The sequence below is a fragment of the Lissotriton helveticus genome, chromosome 1_2 (genome assembly GCF_964261635.1).
Source record: "Lissotriton helveticus chromosome 1_2, aLisHel1.1, whole genome shotgun sequence".
Taxonomy (NCBI): domain Eukaryota; kingdom Metazoa; phylum Chordata; class Amphibia; order Caudata; family Salamandridae; genus Lissotriton; species Lissotriton helveticus.
In genome coordinates, this window is record NC_136058.1 from 161,929,684 (window position 1) to 161,942,917 (window position 13,234).

General features: G+C 44.4%; 1 protein-coding gene across 1 annotated transcript in view; it reads left to right on the top strand.

Annotated features, from left to right (window-relative positions):
* CZIB (CXXC motif containing zinc binding protein) overlaps positions 1-13,234 on the top strand; it is a 63,417-nt gene that overhangs the window by 36,406 nt on the left and 13,777 nt on the right. The window contains exons 5-6 of the mRNA XM_078670504.1: positions 365-396; positions 1,267-1,344. Coding sequence (XP_078526630.1) covers positions 365-396; positions 1,267-1,344 — 110 coding nt within the window. The remainder of the gene's footprint in view (positions 1-364; positions 397-1,266; positions 1,345-13,234) is intronic.

Below are 13,234 nucleotides of genomic sequence, written 5' to 3' on the forward strand. Positions count from 1 at the left end.
TCATTTGTATGCACTACTGTAGGCATAAAAGCATCATCCTTTTGATCCTGTCTGATAATGGTCTAATATGCGTATCTGCGATTGATTTGGGAAATTAATTCAATCCAGTTGAAGAGCTGTGGTCATTGTGACCATTTGGGAATCAAGACTTGGTGTTATGAGACCCAACAAGTGAAATGAGTGTGCTGTGACACACAATGAGACTCCGCCAATAACTACCAGAGCTCTGCAAACCCCTTTCTCAGGATCCTGTTACTACTCCCTAAGGAATGATATGAGCAGTGGATGGAAGTGTAGAAGAAGCATCTTCTGTTATATGGGCATATCAACATACTTACTTGTGTGTGTCTATTTTTTCTTATAGATATCTTAAGACAGACCATGAAGCCCTACAATGTAAGTCACTTTTGAAACCTTAAACGCAGCGCTTCCGTAGGATCAAAACGGTATTGCTTTAGGTTAGTTAGAGTTTTACATGGATCATTCAAATGGGTGATTTGGGAACATAGATGCTGTTCAGTGAGAAAAAAGTTTAAAATAGTTGTCTTTGTACATTACTTTTGCATTAATAATAAGCTCATTTGCATACAAGGTTAAATAGATGGGGCTTATGTAGAAAACATTTGCTTAGCTGCTTGCCTACATATATATCATGTGAGTATTCATTTATAATATAAAATGGTCACTGTCTCCTAGAATTTTCCCATTAAAATGTAAGCGGACTGAAATGAAGTAGGAGACCCTATTTTGCCCATATCACAGGTGTCTTTCAAATGTGAATTAACATGGAAGAAACATTTTTATATATAATCTATGGTTTCAAGTTACCAAATGAGAGCAGATGAGGCATGTTCTGCACTTACCAAAATCCCCTGTGTTCTCTCTAAGTCTGCTTGGTAATGATATAACGAAGAAAGACTTAGAAATGTACTGCTAGATAATTTAAAATGTAATTCGTTTGAGGAGTAGAATAATCTATAAAGGATAAAACCTGGGTTTTGCATATTTTCAAGGTGGAATTGATCTTAATCATTTGAAAAAAATCTGTATTTATTCATTTTTGTGGATCATGATGTAGGCTAAAGAATTGAAAATGTACGTCTGTGACACATAGGGTTGTTTTGGCTGATGAATAATAATTGATGCTACACTGTATTTGGCAAAAACAACATATTGATTGTTTTGCTTTTAATATCAGTGTCTGCATTGCAGGGATCGTTATTTGATATGTAAACATTTAAATAAAATCTCAATTTTACTTTTTAGGCTGAAGACAATGAAAGATTTAAGACTATTGTCGAGTTTGAATGTCGGGGCCTTGAACCAATTGACTTCCAGCCACAGGTAGGTTCTTCTTGGAAGCATAAACGTTACGGTGGGTGCTGCTTCATTTTGGAATGGACAGTTGCTCTATAGTAATGTTTTTTAATTCATTACTCACTTGAACTAGATTTGAACTGCAAGACCTCATAATTAAATGTATCTGAGGGGCACATGTACGACCGTTTAATTGACACAAACAAAGATTATGCCCGTTTGTGACCACTTAAACGGCGTTTGCAATGTCCCAACCCAGTTTTGCTAATCCGTAACCTATTACCGACTTGCAAAATAGGGATTGTGAGTCGCTATTAGGAAGGGGCGTGCCAAGGGCATCCCTTCCTAATAGCAAGTCGCAAGGACAAGTGCGATTGTTTCGCTATCGGAATGCGGTCGCAAAACAATCGCAGTTTACTGCCTACTTCAGGTAGGTGGTAAGCAGTTGTAAACAGGAAGGGGTCCCAAAGGGACCCTTCCCATTTGTGGCTCGCAGCGAAAATATATTTAAGAGCAGGCACTTCAAAAATGAAACGGAGAAGTTGTATTTTTATTTTTGAAACGCTTTCTATTTTCCTTTAAGGAAAACGGGCTCCATTTAAAAAAAAAAAATAAGTTTCTTTATTTAAAAGCAAACTCAAACATGGTGGTTTGAGTCACCAGCAGGCCACCATCCTTGTGTTTTTGCCTATTCACAATAGGTCACAGATTGCAACCTGCCTCATGAATATTGATCAGGCAGGTCATTTGCAACCCTATTGGGAATCGCTAATGTGTCTGAGACACATTTAGTACATTTCATTTTGTACTTTAAATTGTATACTCCAAGATTGGTTACCCACTAAATATGAGTAGTAATTCTCAATACCCAAATGCTTTATTGTACCACTACTCTAATAAGAAACATACTTTTTCCTATATGCGCTATCATGAGAAATTATGTACTAAACATATTTTATTAGTACTGTGCAAGTTGCAAAAAAATCATGTTTCTTATTCAGGTGGAAGGGCATATCTTCTTTCCTACAATCACTGGTGTCACAAATATTTATTTTTTGGGAGAGGAATGGGGAGCACCATAGTGATAAGGACAATGGCCCTAGTAATTTAAAGAATTGCTTAAAGGACAGTTGTGAAGAGAAGGTAGGCTTACTGTTGGCATTGGACCTTTTTGACTAAAGTTTTTCTGACATTATGTTGCCGACTGTTGGGCACTTTGCCACTGCTGATCAGTGTTCCCTGTATAAAGTGTTATGGTAATTGGTTGTCCGTAACTGGTATGTTTGCCTTACTAGTATAGTCCCTAGTAAAGTGCACTATGTGTGCCAGGGCTGGTAATGCAAATGCTACTAGTGGGCCTGCGGCACTAATTGTGCCACCCACACAAGTAGCCCAAAGAAGAGATCTCGGACCTGCCACTGCGCGCAGTTTAACTGCCTTGTTGTCCTAGCAAGTGGACCCACTTGCCAGGCCTTACCTTCCCTTTTATTGCACATATGACACCCCTATAGTAGGCCCAAGGTACCCCCTGGGCAGGGTGTAGTGTATGTGAAAGGTAGGACATGTACTAAGGTGTGTACCATGTCCTAACAGTGAAATACTGCCAAATTCATTTTCTCTGTTGCAAGGCCATCTTGCCCATAGGACAGAATGGGGAATGCTGTGTTTCATGTTTCCAGCATATCTTGCCATAGGCATAAGATGGAGGGATGGAGTTTAGTGTGCCTGAACTCAGAATTTAATAACACATCTTTTTGTGAAGATGGTTTTTGAATTGTGTGTTTAGGAACCACACTTTTAGAAGTGGCTGGTTTCTTGTCTTAAACTATCCTGTGTGCATCTGCCTGTCAAAGGAGGAGGTTGTGCACTGGCAGGAAGACACCCAGGTCTGGTTTGGACCGGGGTCGGAGCCACCTGAACACAAAGACTTCAAAGACATTTAGGGGTATAAATGTAAGAGCTGAAGCCCCTGAACTCAAGACTGAAATCCATACTGAAAAAGGATTGAAACTACTTTGTGTTCAAGAGGAACCTTTGCCAAAGAAGAACAGCTGAAGAATCTGAAGAGAAGGACTGCCCTTGCTGTGTTTTCTGGGGCTGGCCTGCAGTTTGCTGATTTTACTAAGGAGAGGACAAGGGACTTTGCTGTGTCCTGAAGTAACTTGTCTCCAAGTGCCCGAGGAGAGCTGGTCCCCTGTTGTGGAAACTCAGGAACATAAAAATGTCCAAGTGTGTCTCAGCGACGCTGTGTACGTGTGCTTTTTGCACGCCTGAGACTGATATGTGGTCTGTGGTGCTGTTTACGAGGTGTCCCGTGACCTCATGTCCGAGCTGCTGAATTGCTGTTTGTGGCCCGAGCCGTAATCGTAACTGAGGCTGTGAGTAAAGATCGCTGCCACCGCCCCAAGCTGCAACGTGCTAAAGGATTTCTTGAAGCTAGCGAAGCTACAAGGTGAAAGGGATCGTGATCGGCGAAAGGAATCTGCTCAAGATCGTCAACGAAGGAGAAGGCAGCGCCGTCACCCGTCCAGCTACAGCATCGGCTAGCAACAGAGCTGCAACGTGATCGGGATTGCCCAGCAGGCAGTCCGATGAGCGGAGAGAGAGAGCGAGGCAGCGCACCCCCCAGGTAAGGCTTGGACTCCGGTCGGGAGCCGCAAGCGTGTGTGGCTTCGGGAGGCGTGCAGGAGGAGTACAGGAGTGCTTCACACTCTCTCCCGCTGTACCGCGTTGTACGGGCTGAGTCCCCGAGCGGCCCGTACCTGCCCAGCAGTACTGGGGCCGCCCCTTTAAGCTTACGACCATTGTCTCTGCTGTTGGGGCCTAGTGGGGCCCGAGTTGACCGCGCAGATTGGCTAACTGCATTATTCTTGCATTACGAACTGCCTGATTCTTGCATTGCGAACTGCCTGATTCTTGCATTAAGGACTGTCTTATTACCACATTACGAACTGCATAGCATTGCACTAGGACTGCATTAGGGATTGAAATTGCTCATTGTTAACACCAGAACCTACAAGTGATTGCTGGCCTAATGACCGGCCAAGTGAAATATTACAAATAACCATATGTTGGATTTCTATAATTTGGTCTTATCATATTTCTTTTTATAAAGATACCTCTATTTTTATGAAACCAGTGTGGTGTCCATTTGTGGTGTAATCACTGTGTTACTGGGAGTGTTGTTGCAAAATACTTTACACATTGCCTTGGAGATAAGCCTGGCTGCTCGTGCCAAGTTACCAGGGGTGAGCAGGGCTTATCTCAGAGTGTGTCCCTCCTGACCCTGACTAGAAGCAAGGGTCCCTATTTGGACTAAGGTATCTACCTCAGCCAACTAGAGACCCCCAGATCTAACACTTACCTTCCAGATAGAGGCTATCAACAAGGATGTGCAAGATGCATTTTAATGCACTTTTTAAAAATATTGTTTTGGTTTTTAAAGTATTTTATCATATAATTAGAAAATGTATTTTTTTAAATAATATATCTTTATTACTTTTTATATATTTTTGATACTATGGGTAAAAACATATATGGGTTACAGTAACCTCACACTGTTGTAGAGGAAGGAAGTCCTAGATAGTACAGTCACATGAGACCAATCAGCCACCGGATCCATTTACATTGGGAATTTCCCCCATATTCTACAAAACCCCAAGCTCATTTGGGCCAAAATGCTCGATCCAGCAAAGACAAAACACTTGCCAGGAGAGGGTTTAAAGCATGATGTTTATTTCCGTGTGTCGTGTCTGTGTACAGTGCAACAGATGCCACAAGTGCATTCACATTCGAACTCAAGCTTTATCAAGTAACAATGATTTAATACCCATCACCCAACCCGTGTATGTGTGATCAGTGCCCCATCCAAGAGAACACCAGTTACAGTGAATATATGAATATTCAGTACTATGCCTCACAACAGATGCCAAAGTCTCTCTCATCATACCCCCAAGGACATCCTAGAAGCAGGTTCCAACACCTGGCCATCTAGTGTACCAACTTAGGTAAGGGGCCCAGTGGAGATTACCAAGAGGGGAAAAACCCTGCCTAAACATTATCTCCCAGAGTAAAGGCTAATCGCTCAAGGGGGGAAGTTGTCCGTACCGGCCTCAAGTTGTTCCAGGTAAGTGTCCCAACATTTCAGTGGATCCACTCCCTCTCTCTCCCCTTGTGCGTAATCGCTTGTGCACCAATAACTCAGCAAGTGCCCAACGGAGCATGTCTGCCCTCCAGCATTTCAGTGGTGGCGCCACAGTTGACTTCCAAGCCATAGTAATACACTGTTTAGCTAGGATGAGCTCAAAGTTCTGGAATCTCAACAAACCCTTGTTCTTCTTGGTGATACATCCCATATCAAGCAAGTATCCAAGTGGGTCCAGCGCTAACAAATTATTTGTCACTGCTGATACCACCTGCGACACCCTTTCCTAAAAGAGGCAAATTAATATGCAGAACTGCACCATGTGAAGGAAGTCTGCATCAGTGGATCTGCACCTCGGACATACGTTAAAAGCACCGAATGTTGCTAATCCTGTGTGGGGTGAGATTTGCACGATGCAGGAAGTGAAATTGTATTAGTCAAAACTGTGCGTTTCATGTCCCCTGTTTGACCGATTGCAAGCATTGGTCCCACTGTTCGTCTGTGATATCCGTTCAACCACCAATATCATAACCTTGCATGTTCTGCAGTTGGTCTACTCCACAACACATAGTATTGATGTGTGATAGCCCTCGTAGTGTTCCCCCCCTGTTAAAGCCACTTCAACAAGTGGTCTTGTGGGGTTTGCTCTTGATCGGATCCCCAGGTCATACCCATCACATAGTGCAGGGCTAAATACAATAAGAACTGCTCCGGACCTAGTCCATGATCTAACGCCAAAACTTTGAAGTCACAGAAACCGTCCTCTGATGCCACATCTGCCCAAATTGTGATTCCTGCCGCTTCCCAATCCCGAACCAGATGCGTGGTCCTCAGGCCTACGCATTCTGTCATGACCCAAATCGGTAGACTGGGCGCATAGGGCATACGGTGCTGCCCATCTTCGACATATCGTTTCCAGACATATAACGCTGTACGTAGCAGTACACTATCCACGTCCTGAGGAGGGGTAGTGTCATAAAGCCTATTCAACAATGGTCTCCCCGCCAGCTCATCCAAAATACCAGCGCATTCCAGAGACGATTCTGCTGCAATCCTCATCAGCCACTGCAGCTGTGCTGCAGCTTTGTACGATTCGTAATCCGGGGCTCTGAGGCAATCTTCATCAAGGAAGCAAATAGTATATGTAGAGCAACCCATCCCCTGTCATTGCCCCAAATCAATTCTGTCAATACCATTATTAGATCTAGGAAGAAGGCCCTATGGATAATCAATGGTAGGGCTGTAAAAAAATAGCATTTTAGCAATGGCTAACCTGCCCATTTGGGAGAAGGGTAGTTTGGCCGAAAAAGGGAGGGAGAGGCGAATTGCAGTCACCACGTTCCCTAGGTTCCCCTTTAGCAAATCATGCGGGTCATAGTACACCTGCACTCTCAGATAGGTAATGGAGTAAGTAGGAGGCTGGCTTAGTAGATGGTGCACACTTATTTAAGTGATGCACCTTGCACTAATCCAGACAACCCTTATGGTGATTTTAGTGGTCTTTGGTAGCTGTGGAGAGCAGCCTTCAGTGAAGGAGTGTAAAACTGTTTTTTTTACCAGTTTAATATGTACTGTAGATTAGATGAAAAAGAAACCACACACGTTTGGCAGAAATAAGTCTATTTATTTCAACACACTGTCACATTAGTATATATCCTACCCGGAGATATCAACACAAGACACAAGAATATTTCAAAAGCAATCCGGTAAGTAGCACAAAATACAGTGGTCTCCAGGGGGAGACCCAACCATATATTAAGAAGGTGCAGTGCGAACTGCATCGGAGAACAGGGCTTGGACCAGAAGATCCAGAGGAGCCAGGGACCACCCAAGGTAAGTACCCTGGAACCCTACGGAGGGTGTGTACAGAGTGGAAACACAGCAGCGTGCTCAATAGAAGTCAATGGAGAAGTTGCGGTTACAGTTTTAGAGAAGGACCCTTCCTGGAGGACCCTGAAGAAACCCTTTGGAAGACAGAAGACTGGAGAGCCACCCCATCCGTGGATGCCCCAGGAACCAGGTTACCTGCACCAGGGAAGCCGGGTGCATAGGGGTGAAGTGACGTCGGAACCTGCCGTAGACAGCAAAAGGAGACTTCCAAGAAACTGCCTCTGGAGAAGACTGCGAAGGAGTATTGGGAAGAGGAGGGATGCACCGGGTTCAGTGCTGGATATTTTTGTAGAAGCTCATAACCTATAGACCACTATTCAATCAAAGTGCGCGAAACAACATATGTAGAAACATTTATATTTTTGATTTATTTTTTTCTCATCATATTCTTACTTTTTATCAACTTTTGTCGAAAACAGTAGATTAGATATAAAACATTGATAGACATTAAATATCAGACATAATTAATCGTCCATAAATAATGGAAATACACAACATGATAATAAATATTTATACCACCGATTTACCTATATTGTAAACAACCCTACATTAATCTATATCTCCATTTGTTATGTTCAAGTAAACTTAGCATACAAAGAAGAAAAGGAAGAAAACATTTATGATGTTTGTTTAACCATTCTCAAAACATAAGTTTACGTTGTTGGTTACCAAAGGGACAAAAACAATTCTGATATTTGTTTGCCCATTCTCAAAGCTTAGGTTTTAGTTATTGGCTACCAACGCGCTTCGGCAGAGCCTTCATCAGGGTTTTCTTTACCAGTGGTTACTGTATTAGAGATAATCTGCCAACTGTTCTGTTTATCAGGATTGGACAAATGCCTCCTATCATGTATTCTAACTACCTTTAACAAGCATTTGCAATGCAATAGGTCTCGCATTAGCAAAGTTTTAAGTTGTTGGTATTGTAAATGGCATTGTTTTTTATCTATTTTTTTTTAAAGCGTCTGTGGTGCATTATTTATTCTAGTTTTATGTAGCACTATGTCCCAACGTTTTAGACGTTGCAGCGCTAAAAGTAACAGTTGTTACAGAAAACGGCACGTTGCTTTAGTAACTGGGTTTTAATGAACGTACAGGAGAAGCTATAAGGAGTGGTGCTGGTGACTGCGTCCTCTGCTTGAAGTGCTTGTGCGTTTAGCTGCTGGCCTCTAGGAGCTACACTCCTGATTTTGTCTTTTTCCAGGTTCCTAATATTTCGGGCCTAATAACAAGTGTAAGCTATTGGCATTGTAAATGACAATGCCTTTTATTTATGTTTTAAAATCCAAAACATAAATAAAAGGCATTGTCATTTACAATGCCAATAGCGCAACTCAATGACCCAATAACAATCAACGTCAGGCTAACAACCAAAGAGCCAACCCTGATTCCCAATCAGAAAAGTCTACGTTAGAGTGCAGGCAGCTCATCTTCCTAAGACATGGCTTCACTACTGATAAGATGATGGGGCTATTGATTTCAGATATTAAAACCATGCACACGTTAATATTGCACACTTGGAAAAAAACAATGCCTCTACTGCACACCTTCGAATACAGCGCACTTTAAAAACATTGGCATAATGCACACCTAACACATTGAAATGATATGTGCATGTGCTCATGAAATACACTGGCATATGGTACAGCGAACACATTGTAATAAAAAAAACACTAAATACACTGATAGGTTAAAATGCGTACGAGTACACAGCGTGCATATGGAACAGAGAGCACAACTCTGCTGGGCGCGTGTGTTTCTGATAAAGTTAAAAGTGCTGCATTTAAACAACGGTGGCAAGTCACGAGTGCTTACAAGACAGTCAAACACGCTGCGTACAAAACAACGGCGGTGAGTGTTAAATTTTGTTTCGGCCCAAGTGATCTGCATGCACAACTACGTCCCAGTTCACAACAAACGGTGGCGATTATTAAACATTATTTTGGTCCGAGTGGACTGCATGCACAACTACGTAGCAATGTACGGTATGTTCCTGGCCAGGGTTTAACAAGCGTTGATCAGACTCGGATTCTTCCCTGTGTACAGATGATACACGCCATGGGATTTGTTTACCCCCAAGTGATAGACGAACTTGAAAACCATATTTTAACATACGTTTTAAGAAGATTAACTGCTGGATGCACTTCCAGAATGAAGCCTGCCGGCTCCAGCCCTCCTCTACCGCACTCTCAGTCTCCGACGTCAGCCTGTTTATCAGCGCCGCGCGCCTCTCTGCAGACTCCCCCTGCATTCCAGAGAGGCACGCGACGCGATCCGGTCTGCATTGGCATCTCTGATGATGAGTGGAGGGAGCGTGACCCATAGCGCGTGACACCGCAGTCGAGAAACACATGTCTCTACAGAAGGAACTGCAGCAGAGCTCTGAGCTTCCAAACAAACCAGCTCCCTGCCTGATAGCTAATTCAAGTTAATGCGATCTTTATGTAAAAGCTAACAGCGGATAATTGTCTATTTTATCGCCAACAATCTCCACCACATTCACTTATCTGGGAACCCACGGCTGTATTAATCGCTGGGCTCCTGGGGAGAGAAGCTGCTCTCCAATTTATCACTAAACACACACTGGAGGGCGGGGCCATGAAACAAGGGAGGGAGAGGGGATGATTGCAGATGGTCCCCCTCTGAGGTTTTTTTTGGGCAGTGCCATCCTGGGTCATACTATGCAAAGTATAGTTTTAAAAAAAAAGTGTAACTTTTTAAAAAATTGCTTCTTTGCCATGTAGGAGGACCACGTGCCAGTTTAGGTCTGCTCCCATGGTTTCTGACACTTCTACGACTCCAAGGAGTTTTAGCCTCAATCTAGCGCAAGAGACCCTGGGGTGATGGTCGATGATAGTGCGTTTTTATTAATCAGTATCTAAATATATGCATGGAGAGACTTTTCCTTTCTCAGACATATGCTCGCTGAGGTATTTCAGCTTTTCAGCTTGATTTATTCTAACATACTCCCGGTATTTGGCGCAAAATAAACAGTTACAACGCAAACTGGACGGGCGGCTTGTAAATAACCACCACTGTCTCTAAAAACAAGCATTGGCCGCACGCAAGATGGGGAAAAGCGGGAGTTCTGTGCGCGCTCGGCCACTCTCAGTCTCCGACGTCAGCCTGTTTATCAGCGCCGCGCGCCTCTCTGCAGACTCCCCCTGCATTCCAGAGAGGCGCGCGACGCGATCCGGTCTACAATGCAATGCCGTGCCAGGTCTTGTCTCCCTTTGTCGGTCTCAGACTGCTGAGACGACGACTATAGTTCTCGCTTGCGAGAACGCGCTTTCAGCGCGTTCGTCGTAGGCGAGACCTAAAAACTTCATGTTTTCACCCTATTTGTGACATACAGTCTACTGACTGAAGGTGGGTGTTGACTCGATTGCTTAAGTGTAAATCTTTTTTCGGTACTCGCAATTCCCGCTGTGTACAAATAGGATCAATCTCTTGCTTTGATGCTTGCTCAAACAACGATCCTTAACCTTTATCAGTATTGAAAACACCTCGTCTAGCTCCAGGTCAGTTACCGCGAATGAGTCCAGTGGAACCCAAAAATGGATTCTGGAAGCAAAGGACCTGCAAGCAGAGGGAACAGAGGCTATACCGCTTGGAGGAGACCAGGAGACAGATACACAATGCTCACTGATGTCATGAGATTCTGAAAAGTCAACGGTAACCTTGTGCATGAGTTGTCCCACATCGGATGTCGATGTCTAGGTGGTCAGTGTCCAGCAGGAGCACCAACAAGCCTTGGTAGCTGCAACCAGCGTGGCAGACGAAAAAGAAACAACGTTGGGACCAGCAAGGTCCAAGGGACTTACTCAACAGCAGGAGAGTCAAAGCATGCCATGGCAAGCAGGGGAGCCCACTGAAGCAAGAAAATACTCTCTAGATTCATGACTGAAATAATACTTCTACACATCAAGCCGGATCGAGGGAGGGATAACCCTGACCATAAGATGACTAACATTGTATATGTTTTATTGTACAATTGTTCATTACTGCATGTGGAACCTGGTCTCATTTTGTAAACAATAAAAATCTGTTTAAAAAAAGGCACGAGTCGCAAGAGGACCTTTAGCAGCTCACCAAAGATGGAGGTCCACGGTGCAGAAGATGCAGAACCAACCACCTGTGTTGCTGAGCCTCAGGAAGTCCATAGAGCAACAGGAGCAGCAGACCGGTCCGCTTCGTTTCGGTACCTACAGATGTAGGGGAGTGATTCCATCACTCAAAGGGAGATTTCTTTGGGAGTCCTTGATGCCCCCAGGTCTATTGAGGAACCTCGATGAAGCACAGACACCGACAACGAAGAAGACTTGAACAGCGAGACCAGGAGCAGCAGTCTTGGTTCCAGTCGAAGTCCAACAAAGTCCAAGTGACCAGACAAGTGAAGAGCGATGGAGCTTTAGGGTTGAGTCTTGTCCCATAACGAATCTAAGGACCCACCCACAGGTAAGCACTTAAGAGCCCTAAGGGAAGGGTTGGAACGAATTAGGGGTCCCTCCCAGAGGAGCGGCTGGACACAGGGGAGGATACTCCCATGTTCTTTGCCCAGTTTTGTGCCAGAGCGGGAACCAAGGGTTCCTGAACTGGCTCAAACTGGAGTATGCAAGGATGGCACCAAATGTGCCCTTCAGAGCAGTCTGGTGGCACTGGCAGGTGCCCCCACCCCAGACCAATACAATAAGCCCTGCCTGGGAGGAGGTCACACCTCTCTGTGACAGGAAACCTACTGTACTAACTTACCCTGCTCTAGCTCAGCTCAACAGCAGCAGGGCAGAATCGTGTCTGTGGTCGGCAGCAGCACTAGCTTGCCAGCAGACCCTGAAAGGCTGTTACCGGGAGTAGAGGGGGTCCCCTAAGGAGCCTCTAGTACATGGGATCATACTTCCAACACTGGAATCGGTGTTGGGGTATGATTCCAACAGGTTTGATACCAAACGTTACCAGGTTGGGTGCAGCCACTATATAGTCAGACATGTCTTAATGACAAATGTCCCCTATATGTTTCAAAGCTTGGAGAATAAACTCTAGGTTTTAAGGGGTATCTTGCTCATGCAGGGGCACCCTCACACTTCTAACCAAGCACCCTGCTCTCAGGACTGGAGAGCCTGCTATAGGGGTGACTTACAGGTTTTAAGTGTAATGACCTTCGATGTAAGGAAACTTATATCTGTTATGAGAGGGGCAAGCACCAACTCACACAGGCTGCAAGGGTATGCCTGTAATCACAGATTGTGGACTCCCATGTGTGTCACAATACATGCTGCAACCCTTGGAAAACCCCTGGTGTAGCTATGCCCTAGGTACATTAGTACCATATACAAGGGACTTACAAGGGTACACGAGTAGCAAATTGTGAAGGAGCAAAAGTACTTACCATGTCAATTTAGGGGAGAAAGCACCGTTCCTGGGGTCCTCATTAGCACGATTCCAGCAGACTAGGTCCAAAACACACTGACACCAGTAAAAAGTGGGGGTAACAATGCTAGAAGGATCCTACCTTCCTACAGAGTCAAACACGCCAGTTCAGTTCCATACACTGCATTGTATCCCGATGGTCCTCAGGAATAGGCAGCAGCAGGAATGAACAGGATGTATCCCAGTTAACACGGAGGCAAGACATAGCTCCAAATGTAGTCAGCAGAGCCATGACCTCTGGTAGTACCGTCTGGCCACCTCTCAAATAAACCAATGAGTTGTAAAGGGACACTTTTTTGAGGGTATTGAAGCCCCATGAGACCCCACTGTTGCACCCGATTCCAAGCATACACGCCAAGGGCTCCACTGCCAAGGCGAACAGTAGCGGTGAGAGGGGGCAGCTCTGTCACGTACCTGTAGCCACCAGGAATGAAGCAGATATTACATCCCATGTTC